We start from the raw sequence: 12,442 nt of genomic DNA on the forward strand, positions 1-12,442 counted from the left end.
TTTTTTTTTTTTTTTTTTTTTGAGACTGGGTCTCTATGCAGGGCTGACTGTCCTGGAACTCTCTGTGTAACCCAGGCTGGCCTTGAACTAACAGATTCGCGTGCTTGGGCTTTCTGAGTCCTGGGATTAAAGGTGTGCGCCACCCTGCCCGGCTCAGGAATTCAGTAGCTTTAAACCTCACAACCCTTTCGTGAGCAAGGTTCACCTGTCGCACAACGGGAGTCATCCCGTCGAATCTCACAAGCCAATCGGCATCTGAGAATGGGCCTCTTCAGTGAGGCCTTTGGAAGATTGGTCATTTTCGCTCGCTAGTCTGGGGCCAATCGTGGAGCAGCCTCCATGTTGTCGGCCCGCCCATGGGCGGAGGAGGAGCGGAAAGTCGTCACAGTGCGGGCGTATTGTTACCTAAGGACTCGACAGGAGGTGGGGTGTGTTGATTGACAAGCTTATTTCACCTACCGGGGTCCCAGAATTTGGCGCAGCGACCCGCCTTAGGGGTGGGGTCTTATTTGATTGTCAAGGAGAATTCCCCAATCGTATTCGAGCTCGGGGTGACGGGCAGGCGGATTGACTAATGAATCCTCGGCGTGGCCGGCACAGTTCTCCAATCGCCGAGCAGCGGGCCCCAGTCTGAGCGGCGATGGCGGCGGCAGCGGCGGCGGCAGCAGCAGCGGGGGCTGCGGGCGGTCGGGGCTCCGGGCCGGGGCGGCGGCGCCATCTTGTGCCCGGGGCCGGTGGGGAGGCCGGGGAGGGGGACCCGGGGGGCGCAGGGGACTACGGGAACGGCCTGGAGTCTGAGGAGCTGGAGCCTGGAGAGCTGCTGCCAGAGCCCGAGCCCGAAGAGGAGCCGCCCCGGCCCCGTGCCCCCCCCGGAGCTCCGGGTCCTGGGCCCGGCTCGGGAGCCCCCGGCAGCCAGGAGGAGGAGGAAGAGCCGGGACTGGTCGAGGCCGACCCCGGGGACGGCGCCATTGAGGACCCGGTGAGGGAAGGAGACCGAGCGAGCGGGCCGGGTCATGCGAGGCCCAGAGCTCGGGCGGGAGGGAGGCAGGCGGGGGGTGGGGTTGGGCGGGGAATAACGTGGCTGATGGCGGGCCGGGGCCGTTCGTGAGAGGGCAGATGGGGCCTCGTGGATGCCTAAGGGGGTTCTAGAGAAGGTAGTTTGGCTTATATTTTTGTACTGTTATTTTTTTTTTCCTTAACTACGACTCTCGCACGGGGCGAGGGAAATGGGAGAGCTTGGGTGGCTGTGGCCGGCCCAGACAAAATGTACGGCACAGCCCCTGCGTCTGCGGTTAACCTTCTGCATGCCCTGCTCACTCATTGTAGGAGCTAGAAGCGATCAAAGCTCGAGTCAGAGAGATGGAGGAAGAGGCTGAGAAGCTAAAGGAGCTACAAAACGAGGTAGAGAAGCAGATGAATATGAGTCCACCCCCAGGCAATGGTGAGTATATCGGCTCCTGCACACACGTACAGTCCGGGTCTTTGGGTTGATTGTGGGCGAGGGGTGACCGGCAGTATGGCCTTCGAAGCTCGAAACCTTGAAGCTGCTTGTCGGAGCAATTTTTCTGGGCCGGTGCTGTGGTCATAGTCCATTGTGTGTTCTGCTGACCTTTGTTAGACACAGGCTGTTTTGATGGTGACACTCTTGTGCCTTCCTTTGTCTCATTTAATATGTGTTTCTCTTTGTTCTTCATCTGTCCGTACCCTTCTTGTGGAGATTGCCCGCTGGCGTTTGACCTTCAAGTCTAATGCTTTCAGTTAGAGACCCCTCGGTTAGGACTTAGAAGATCCTGATAACTGGTAGAAATGGAAGATCTCAGTCCATCCAGTTCTGTTCACGCTGAGGCATTTCAGCCAGAGCAGTTCAATAGAAACTCGGTTTGGGAAATACAAATTAGGATTTTTTTTAAAAGGGGATAGTTTAACTAATATATATTGAAACCCACTATGCTGGGCACTGTTCTAGGTAATGGGTATAGAAGAACAGCCTCAAGTCTTAGCCTCATGGTGGGGGGGGGGGTATATATGTATTGATCCAACAGAAGTATGCTTGCTTAAAATACCTTTTTTTCCCAAGCTGGCCCAGTGATCATGTCTCTTGAAGAGAAGATGGAGGCTGATGCTCGTTCTATCTATGTTGGCAATGTATGTATTGAGGAAGAGTCTGAATAGGGTTTGGGGAGCAAGCGTTCAACTTTTTTTTTTCTTTTTTTCTTTCGTTTTTATTTTAGGTAGGGTTTGTTACATAGCCCAGACTGGCCATTGTTTCAAAGTGATTCTCCAGTCTCAACCTACTGAGTATTGGCATTATAACAGTACATTGTCGTTTGGGTTTGGGGGGGGCGGCTCCCTAATTATCCCTGGCTGACCTGGCACTAGCTCTATAGTCCAGGCTGGCCTCAAATTCACAGAGATCTGCCTGGGATTAAAGGTGTGTGCCACTATACATGGTCTTATTTTGGGTTTTCTCAGTATAGCCTTGGCTAGCCTGGAATTTGTGCTGTAGAGTGGGCTGGCCTGAAATTGAAAGATCTGCCTGCTTCTGCCTCTCAAGTGCTGGGATGAAAGGCGTGCACTATCACCTGGCAGGAATACATTCTTATTATAGGATGTTACATAATAATTTGAAAGGAATCTCTAGAATTGATTTGCAGTTTGGGGCTTGGGGAAGGTTATGAGGGGAAAGATTCTGGAGTTGGAGGAAAGGGGAACAGTACCTGCTGTGCCTTGGACCCAGACTAAAGACATCTAGGCAGGGTACCTGTTCAGTTTTCCCAGTACTTGTAAAATGAGTGTTCCTTTCCTCAGGTGGACTATGGTGCAACAGCAGAAGAGCTGGAAGCTCACTTTCATGGCTGTGGTTCAGTCAACCGTGTTACTATACTCTGTGACAAATTCAGTGGCCATCCCAAAGGGTTTGCGTATATAGAGTTCTCAGACAAAGAGTCAGTGAGGACTTCCCTGGCCGTAGATGAGTCCCTTTTCAGAGGAAGACAGATCAAGGTGATTCCCAAACGAACCAACAGACCAGGCATCAGCACAACAGACCGGGGTTTCCTGAGTGCCCGATACCGTGCCCGGACTACCAATTACAACAGCTCCCGATCTCGATTCTACAGTGGTTTTAACAGCAGGCCCCGGGGTCGAGTCTACAGGTCAGGATAGATGGGCTGCTCCTCTTCCCCGCCTCCCATGAGCCCTTAGGCTTCATCCTCTCCTGATCGGAGGACCCTCGCTCCCTTGTCCTTTTTTTTTTTTTTTTTTTTTTTTTGGTGTCTGGGGACTTGGTCCTCCCTCGTGTTCAGAGGGAGGAAGTAGTTGCAGGCAGTTCTGTTTCCTTGAGCAGAAATTTGATGAGGACAGTTGTGAGATATTTCTTCCTCTGCTTTCTTTCTTTGGGTATTGGTGGCTGTGAAAGTTTACACTAAGAGTTTGTAAGGCCTCCGGGTAGGGAAAGCACTGCTGGGACATTGTTACTTTTCCCAGAGTTAGGGAGGGGTTTAAATGTTGCTTCCTTGGAAGCATCCAGCTGCAGGCTGGTTTCTCCCTCAGCCGTGTGGGAGGACTGAGGTTGTTCCAAGGTTAGCTGTCTGATGGGCCTAGTGGCACCATCTTGTGGCTGTGCTTGCCTTCTGTCCTTGCAGTAAGTTGTATGTTAAGATAAACCCTGCCTTTTCACCAGATAGGGTCTAAGAGCTGTGAAGCACTGGAGAGACAGACAGTGGATCTTTTTCTTGACCCTCAGTGTCTTAGATGCACTTCCCTACCCGTTTCTGGAGGCCCCAGTTTGCCACTTGTTATTCCTGGGAGCGAACACTCACTTTTAAGAGCTCCCTTTGGTACTGGGGGCAGTTGCGGGCCCACGGGGAGGGTCTTGCACTGAGCTCTCTAGGAACCATGTTAACACCTAACTCTCCTTCTTTCTTCCAGGGGCCGGGCTAGAGCGACATCATGGTATTCCCCTTACTAAAAAAAGTGTGTATTAGGAGGAGAGAGAGGAAAAAAGAGGAAAGAAGGAAAAAAAAAGAATTAAAAAAAAAAAAGAAAAACAGAAGATGACCTTGATGGAAAAAAAAATATTAAAAAAAAAAAAGATATACTGTGGAAGGGGGGAGAATCCCATAACTAACTGAGGAGGGACCTGCTCTGGGGAGTAGGGGAGGCCCAGGGAGTGGGGCAGGGGCTACATATTCCCTCTGGGGATTCGCCATGGACACATCTCAACTGTGCAAGCTGCTCCCTGTTTCCCTGCTCCCCTTCACCCTCTTTGGGCCTGCTCAAGGGTAGGTGGGCACGGGTGGTAGGGCTTTTTTTTACCCAGGGCTCTGGAAGGACACCAATCTGTTCAGCTCGTTTCCTTCCCTCGTCTTCTCCCTGCCTTTTGCAGTCCCTGCCTGCCTGCTCCTGTCCTACCAGGTCTACACCCACCCTGCCCTTCTTTCCTCGGGCTCCCTGCCCCTCCAGTTTGCCTGGTGATCTATTTTGTTTCCTTTTGTGTTTCTTTTTCTGTTTTGAGTGTCTTTCTTTGCAGGTTTCTGTAGCCGGAAGATCTCGCTCCCAGTGGCTCCAGTGTAAATTCCCCTTACCCCTGGGGAAATGCACTACTTTGTTTTGGGGAGTTTTGGGGTGTTTTTGTTTTTCAGGTGTTTTTGTTTTGTTTTAGTTTTTCTTTACCCTTTTCCCTTTTATTTGGAGGGAATGGGAGGAAGTGGGAACAGGGAGGTGGGAGGTGGATTTTGTTTATTTTTTTTTAACTCATTTCCAGGGGATGGGATTTTTTTTTAAATAATGTGTCATGAATAAATAAAGTTGTTTATGAAAAAACTTTTGGTACTTTGAGTGTAAATGCTATTTACATGCTAGTTCTCACGTCACAGATGGTTGTGGAGGGGGAAAGTACTAGTGTTTTAGAGAGGTTGCCACTTGTAAATTAGGGTAGAAATTAGATTGAACTAGCTATAATGTATTCAGTTGAGGGTGGTGGGTCTTCTGATCAGTAAAAAAATCAACAGTGTTGGTGGTTTTTGATATAAAGTCATGCAGCCCTGGCTGATTTGGAACTGCTTGTCTGTCCTTGAAGTTCTGGTGACCCAAGAGCCTACCTTCTCCAGTGCCTGAATTGTAGGCATGCATGAAACCCAGACAGACTAGAACACCTGAGCCAGCTGAGGTGGCGCACACCTTTATTCCTAGCACTTGGGAAGCAGAGCCAGGTGGGTCTCCCCAGCCAGCCAGAGCTACAGAAATCCTTTTTTTTTTTTTTTTTAATATTTGTTATGTATACAATATTCTATCTGTGTATGCCTGCAGGCCAGCAGAGGGCACCAGACCTTATTACAGATGGTTGTGAGCCACCATGTGGTTGCTGGGAATTGAACTCAGGACCTTTGGAAGAGCAGGCAATGCTCTTAACCACTGAGCCATCTCTCCAGCCCCCCAGAAATCCTTTTCGTGTGTGTGTGTGTGTGTGTTTAATTTTTTTTTTTTTTTTTTTTTGAGATAAGGTTTCTCTGTAGCTTTGGAGCCTGCCCTGGAACCAGCACTTGGACCAAGCTGACCTTGAACTCAGAGATCTCCCGCCTCTGCCTCCCAGGTGCTGGGATTGAAGGCACGTGCCACCACTGCCCACCTGAGCTACAGAGATCTTAAAAGTTGTGTTCCTGAGAAAACCTGAATACAAGTGACTCTGTGACCTATTTGTAAGTTTGTGTCTTACCTTGTGTGCTGTAATACGGATTCAAGAAATGCAAAGTAAGCAAGGACACAAAGATCTCTCCCTGCGCCTGGTTTCGCCAACACCTTTAGCCTGCACTCAGAAGTCAAGATCTGAGTTAGAGGCCAGAGAGGGTTTATACAGAGTTTATATTGTAATATCAGGCTGGAATCTTGGGTACTACATTAAAACATGTTACCAAGAAAGGGTTTTATGGCTTTTGCCTCACTTCTGTATCAGGCCAGAAGAGGGTGTTAGAATCCCAGGGGCTGGACAGGAGTGATTGTGAGTTCTGGGAATCCAACCTGGTGGCACACGCCTTTAATGAGAAACCTGTCTTAAAAAACAAAACCCTGTGTATTCCTGAAGAGCAGTTAGGGCCCTTAACCACTGAGCTCTTTTGTTTGTTTGGCTTTACAAGACAGGGTTTTTCAGTAGCTATGGAGCCTGGCCTAGAACTTGCTCTGTGGACCAGGTTGGCCTTGAACTCAGATCCACCTGCCTCCCTCTGCCTACAAGTGCTAGGATTAAAGGTGTGTCCCACCACCACCTGCCTGAGCTCTTACTCCAACCCAAGATGTATTTTAGTCTCTGTCCATTCTACCAATACTAGTTCTGCTAATGTCTTGATCCTGCCTCTGACCAATATGCTCTTCAGAACTCAAATACATTCATGAACCCCTAATACCTCTATTTCTTGTAAAAACTCGTTAACCTATGTATTTTAGTATTTGGTCAGTATATGTGATGTCTGCAGAGGCTGATTAACAGGAAGCAGTCTAAAGTTGAGTATTAGAAAAGTGGAAACTTTGTAGTTTACCTGGGACCAACCCCAGCATTTAGGATGCTGAAACAAGAGGATGCTTCCATCTAGGCTAGCCTGGGCTAGAAAGTGTGACCCTACTTCTATTCTTGTTTCCTGGTATTCTTGTTAGTGAGGGTAGGCATGTGTCCCAGAGCACACATGGGGCTCAAGAGGATGACGTTTTGAAGTTCTCAGGATCAAGCCCTTGTTGGGTTCCATCACTGGGGCTTTTAATCACTATTTGGTTTGGTCATCAAAAACAAGAATGTGATACCAGGCATAGTGGTACATGTCTTTAGTACCAGCACTTAGGCAGAGGCAGGCATAGCTCAGAGTTCAAGGCCAGCCTGGTCTACAGAGTTCCAGGAGCTAAATAGTGAGACTGTCTCAAAGAAAAAAAGGATTTGAAACTCTGAACTTGTACAAATAAGTACTGGCCTGTTCTTACCTACCCACTAGGGGGCACTAAATGGTTAGTTCTGAAAGATCCCTGCAAATTGTTTTTGGACAAACTCACTATGTAGCTGTGGAAGGGCTGCCAACACATGAGAAACCAGAGTGGCCTGGAGCTCAAGAGACCTGCCTACGTCTACCGCCCATTGCTGTGTTAAGGTATGCTCACAGAACCAATTAGTTTTTGTAGCCCAGGCTGGCCTAGAACTCAAATCCTCTTGCCTTTGTCTTCAAAGTGCTGGAATTCCAGATGTGCATCACCACATCTGGCAGGTGACTGGCTTTTTGCCCCTTTGGTCTTCCAGATTTTAAAGGCATAAGCATGGGGGGAAAGTTGACATTCTTGGACAAACACAGTTTTTGGTAGATTATTTCTGTCCATCAGTTATGGCTAACTGAAGAATAGGAGTAAGTCTATTATTGGAGTTCTGTGTGGAAGCAAAGTATTTAAAGATTGGGAGGTTTTTGTTTTTGTCTCTTTGAGACAGGGTCTCAACATGTAGCTCTGGCTCTCAGAGACTCTGTAGACCAGGTTGGCCTCGAACTCACAGATTCACCTGCCTCTGCTTCCCAAGTGCTGGAGCTAAAGGTGCATGCCACCATGCCTGGGTGTACCTTTTTCTGATATTTGGTTGGAGAAGTTCTGTCTTGAAATGCCCTGGGTTGTCTTGGCTTGTCTTCTATCCCTCACAGACCCTCACTATAGACTAAATTCACAAAATCTGCTAGGCATAGTGCTCTATGACTTTAATCTCAGTATTCAGGAGGCAAAGGAACGTGGATCTCTTGAGTTCAAGACCAGCCTGGTATACACAGTAAGTTCCAGGACTTATTTTAAAAAACAAAACAAAAAACCCTCACAAGCCGGGCGATGGTGGCGCATGCCTTTAATCCCAGCACTCGGGAGGCAGAGGCAGGCGGATCTCTGTGAGTTCAAGGCCAGCCTGGTCTACAGAGCTAGTGTCAGGACAGGCTCCAAAGCCACAGAGAAACCCTGTCTCGAAAAACCACATTTTTTTCCTCTCTAGGCTTATTGATAATCATTCATTCAAACATGTATTTATTGGGCATTTCCCAAACGTGGGTTCTACTGAAGGTGTTATTGTTCTGTAAAGGGACCTAGTGAAGAATGATGTCTTGTCATTTCTCTGTTTTGTATGCCACCAAGAAACCTCCAGAAAAATCCCTAAGTTTTCATTAAGATTTGTCTTAAATTTATTCATTGTGTGGGGGCAGGGAGTCGTCCATATGGTGGTTAGACAGCCTGCAGGACTGGCTTCTCTTCCTGCACTTGTAGACTCTAGGGATTGAGCTCACACACAGGTGACTGCACTCAGGAGCAAACACTTTCCCCCACTGAGCCGAAACTGAGAAAACAATTTTTGTTGCTTATGTAACATATTCTGTTTATGGTATTTGGTTCTAGCTGCTGGGTTATAGGTGTGAACCACCACATCTGACTTTAGAACTAAACATTTTTAACTCCTACAAGTACATACACATGAGGGCACTGGACAACTCTGTGCTGTGCTAGCTCTATATAGGGTGCCGGGCTGGAATTCAAGTTGCCAGGCCTGCGCAGCAAACCACCTTTCAATCATCTTGCTGGCCCCAAAACAGTTTTTTTTTTTTTTTTTTTGATTTTCGAGACAGGGTTTTTCCGTAGCTTTTTGGTTCCTGTCCTGGAACTAGCTCTTATAGACCAGGCTGGCCTCGAACTCACAGAGATCCGCCTGCCTCTGCCTCCCGAGTGCTGGGATTAAAGGCATGCGCCACCACCGCCCGGCTAAAACAGTCATTTTTATACTGATTTTATATTCTGAAAATTCAGTCCTTTTTTCAAAATGAGTTCTCACTATGTATTCCTGACTGGCCTGGAACTTGCTGTGTAGACCAAGCTGACCTCAAACTCAGAGATCTGCCTGCCTCAGCCACCTGAGTACCGGATTAAAAGAGTATTTTTTTTAAAGATTTATTTATTATGTATACAACTTTCTGCCTCCATTTATACCCACACACCAGAGGAGGGTGCCAGATCTCTTTACAGATGGTTTGGAGCCACCATGTGGTTGCTGGGAATTGAACTCAGGACCTCTGGAAGAGCAGACAGTGCTCTTAACCACTGAGCCATCTCTCCAGCCCTTAAAAGAGTTTTTTGTCAAGGAGTTTTTCCCGTCTTTTTTTTTATAATATTTTTTATGGTTTATTTAACTTTTTATTTTATGTGCATTGGTGTGAAGGTGTCAGATTCCCTAGAACTGGATCTTCAGACAGTTGTGAGCTGCCATGTGGATGCTGGGAATTGAACCCAGGTCCTCTGGAAGAGCAGTCAGTGCTCTTATCCAGTGAGCCATCTCTCCAGCCCCCTATCTTTCTTTAATAGAGTATAACCTGTTACGGTCTGAATGTTTGTAGCCCCAAATTTATATGACACCTATTCCCACTGTGAGAGTCTTTGAGAGCTGGGTAAGTCACAAGAGCTCTGCTTTTATAAAAATGCTTCGTGCCCTTCAAAAATACGATTGTGAGTTTCCTTTCTACCATGTGAGATGCAGTAAAATGCCTCTGCTCTATACACCAGACGGTCAACACCCTCGACTTACTCCCCAGCCCCCTTGGGAACTGAGCGGTAAGCCACGCGGTGCACTTTGTTGTACGACCGTTGTTTTCCTTCTTTTGTACTTGTCCGCATCTTCTCTACAGATTGCAATTATTAGTCTTAGGAGTTCTTAGTTCAAGGGGACAAGATGAGGAACATGGGCTCCTTTCAGACCCGAGGCCAAGCCAGACGTTGGTGGCTAGCTATTGTAAAACTTGGTTGCCTGGTGACCAGATGAGGTTGTCTTGAGAGGGCAAAAAGTGGATATCGTGTCATTTTAAATAGCTTTCTAAAAATAGTTTCAAAGAATGAGATACTGTGTGTGTTGGGAGACGGGTGTACCACGTGCACGTGCGGAGATCAGAGGACCGCTCGTTAGAGTGGGTTCTTCTGACCCACATGGTGGGAACTTGAGTTGCCAGACCTAGCAGCGCTCCTTTTCACAGGCTCATCTCACACAACTTCCTAACGCTAGAAATGTGCCCTGTGTCCTCTTGTTTCCCTCTCAATAGTCCATTATGACTCTTAGTCGTAAATCCAGCTAAAACACCAGTACAAACAGAATGGTCATTTCTCTTATTTGCCTGAAAACTATATATCCTTGAAGTTCTTGGGGGTTCCCAATGAATTTAGTATTAGAGAGATAGCTGGGTGGTGGCGCACACCTTTAACCCTAGCACTGGGAAGGCAGAGAGAGGCAGGCAGATCTCTGTGAATTTGAGGCCAGTCTGGTCTACAGAGTGAGCTCCTGGACAGCCAGGACTACACAGAGAAACACTGTCTCGAAAAACCAAAACAACAACAAAAACTTAAAATAAGCAAAGTATTAGAGAAATACTTTCTCACATGGCACTTACAGATATTTCCTGTCTTGAGTTGGATATGGTGGCTCACACCTCTAGTCCCAGCACTTGGGAGGCTGGGGCAGGAAGGTCACTATGAGTTCAGAGCCAGCTTGAATTACATAATTCCACGGCAGCGGGGCTAAAGTGATGAACCCTACGTCAGACCCGCACACCATTTCCAGCTGTTGTGCAGGAAGAAGACTGCAGGTGCTCCCTCTTCAAGATCCGGCTACTCCCCTGGCCAGCTCGTGGAACTTTCAACAGGTGCCTCTCCAAGCTACAGTTGCAACATCCTCAGAGAAGGTCAGTTTTTCCATAGGCTGAGAATTTAGGAAGGCCATATGGTTGGAGAAGTTGACGTCAGTTGTAGACACTGACCATTTCCACCAGTCTAGAAACTGGGGTGATCCCTCCTCCCTGTGTGACTCATACTTTTCTCCTGTTCACTTTTACCTGCCTCCCATACAGGAGCTATGGTCGCTTTCCGGTTGGTTTTGTTTTTGTTGGTTTTACAGAATGAGGCATTTCATTGAAGTGTCCCTTAGCCAGGACACAGGGGAAGGCTGAGGCTGGAGGATTGTGACTTTGAGGTTAGCCTGGGATACAAAAGGAGATCCTATATTAAAAAAAAAAGGGGGGGGAGGGGGAGGAGGAGAACCTCTACTCCAGTTCAAGCCGTAGTTCAAATCATTTCACACACAGCAAAAGGCAACACCAGTCACTTGACTCCATGAGCAAGAGGTAAGTGGAGGCTGCTGCCTGGCTCTGCCCCTCACAAGTCCCCTCAGTTTCTCTCAGTTCTCATTGTTCTGTGATGTGATGGAGCAGGAATAAAAATGGCTCCTTCTCAAGGGACTGTGGGGAGTCACTGAGGATGCTCCTATGAGGTCTCCAGGAACACACTTATTTGGAGCCCTGTAGCATGGCATTATTGATAGCGTGCGGCCTTAGACATGAATCGGCAAAAGGGAAGAAGGGAGCCCAGTGCTGCCGATGACCAACCTCTTTTCTGGAAGAGGAAGGACTTCCATTTTCCTTGAAAGTCCTCTCTCAGAACTACCCCCAAGTTAAAGCCTACCCTTTCCAAACCCTAGGAATCACTCAGCTCTGGCTGGCCTGGAACTCACTATGTAGAGCAGGTTGGCCTCTAACTCAGAGATCCTCCTCCTTCTGCCTCCCAACAGCTGGGATTAAGGGCGTGTACCACTGTGCTCAACAGAACTCTAGCTCTGTCTGGGCTCTAACAGGGTCTAACTTTGGAACCTTGGCTAAGTTATCAAGTCCTTGAGCACTAGTAAGAGAAACACTATGGTAGACAGCCACTGTTCATTTCTAAACAACATCCAGTCCTGTCCTAACTGCTCAGTTTTCTTCTTCACAGCCCTCAGTATTAGGGGTAGAGCAGAACGCTACCTGAGCTAGCCAATCACATGCTTGCTAGAAAGAAACTTGCATGAGGCTTCCCGGAAGGATTTCTACTGGAGTTCAGGCAGAGGCCTGCCTGTGCTGTGTGTGTTCGCTTCTCCATCCTGTGAGCTCTCTCTTTAACCTGCTCCACAGTTCATAAATTCCTTTTTTACGTCAATTTAAAGAGATCATCTTATCTTTGGGCACATGTATGTTAGCGTTAAGTATACGCACGTGGGTGCTTTGGGGGCCAGAAGACAGTGTTCGATTCCTGGAGCTGGAGTCCCAGGCAGCTGTGGACAGACATGTGTGGGTATGGGGACCAAGCCCGGCCCTCTGGAAGGTCAGCAAGCACTCACAACCACCATCTCTCCAGCCCTCAAGCTAACTTTTATTGCTCCCTAAAACCTTAATTGCTCCCCACACCAACCTTGAGGTTGTTGCAAGGATGGAATGAGCCAGTGAGCATCCCGGCACAGCCGCCGTGAGCGGCACGGGCACAGAGCTGGCAGTGAGCGGCACAGTGAGAAAGGCGAGGTTGTTACTGGTTTGTGTCGCACTGAGAAAAGTCTTTCACCGAGAGATAAAAGGACAACATAAGGGAGGGAAGTCCAGGCTAT

At 48.0% G+C, this 12,442-nt stretch overlaps 1 protein-coding gene and 1 long non-coding RNA gene across 6 annotated transcripts in view; one reads left to right on the top strand and one right to left on the bottom strand.

Annotated features, from left to right (window-relative positions):
* Positions 1-4,825, top strand: part of Pabpn1 (poly(A) binding protein nuclear 1) — a 15,306-nt gene extending 10,481 nt beyond the window's left edge. For 2 of the 5 annotated variants that reach the window (XM_050126081.1, XM_050126084.1), the window contains exons 2-5: positions 1,327-1,441; positions 2,078-2,145; positions 2,809-3,155; positions 3,931-4,825. In XM_050126081.1, coding sequence (XP_049982038.1) covers positions 1,327-1,441; positions 2,078-2,145; positions 2,809-3,155; positions 3,931-3,970 — 570 coding nt within the window. In that variant the 3' untranslated portion in view covers positions 3,971-4,825. Of the gene's footprint in view, positions 1-75; positions 980-1,073; positions 1,155-1,326; positions 1,442-2,077; positions 2,146-2,808; positions 3,156-3,930 lie in introns of those variants that run through there. The other 3 variants (XM_050126080.1, XM_050126083.1, XM_050126082.1) reach the window with 3 other exon arrangements.
* Positions 4,826-8,120: 3,295 nt separating this feature from the next.
* Positions 8,121-12,391, bottom strand: LOC126490890 (uncharacterized). Its single transcript, XR_007589268.1, has 4 exons — positions 12,253-12,391; positions 12,057-12,115; positions 10,869-11,011; positions 8,121-10,735 (listed from the first exon to the last, which is right to left on the bottom strand). It is a non-coding gene; the product is annotated as an uncharacterized lncRNA (long non-coding RNA).
* Between the last annotated feature and the right edge of the window lie 51 nt (positions 12,392-12,442).

This window comes from Alexandromys fortis, unplaced genomic scaffold, assembly GCF_014885135.2.
Source record: "Alexandromys fortis isolate MF-2015 unplaced genomic scaffold, M_Fortis_MF-2015_v1.1 scaffold_258, whole genome shotgun sequence".
NCBI classification, from domain to species: domain Eukaryota; kingdom Metazoa; phylum Chordata; class Mammalia; order Rodentia; family Cricetidae; genus Alexandromys; species Alexandromys fortis.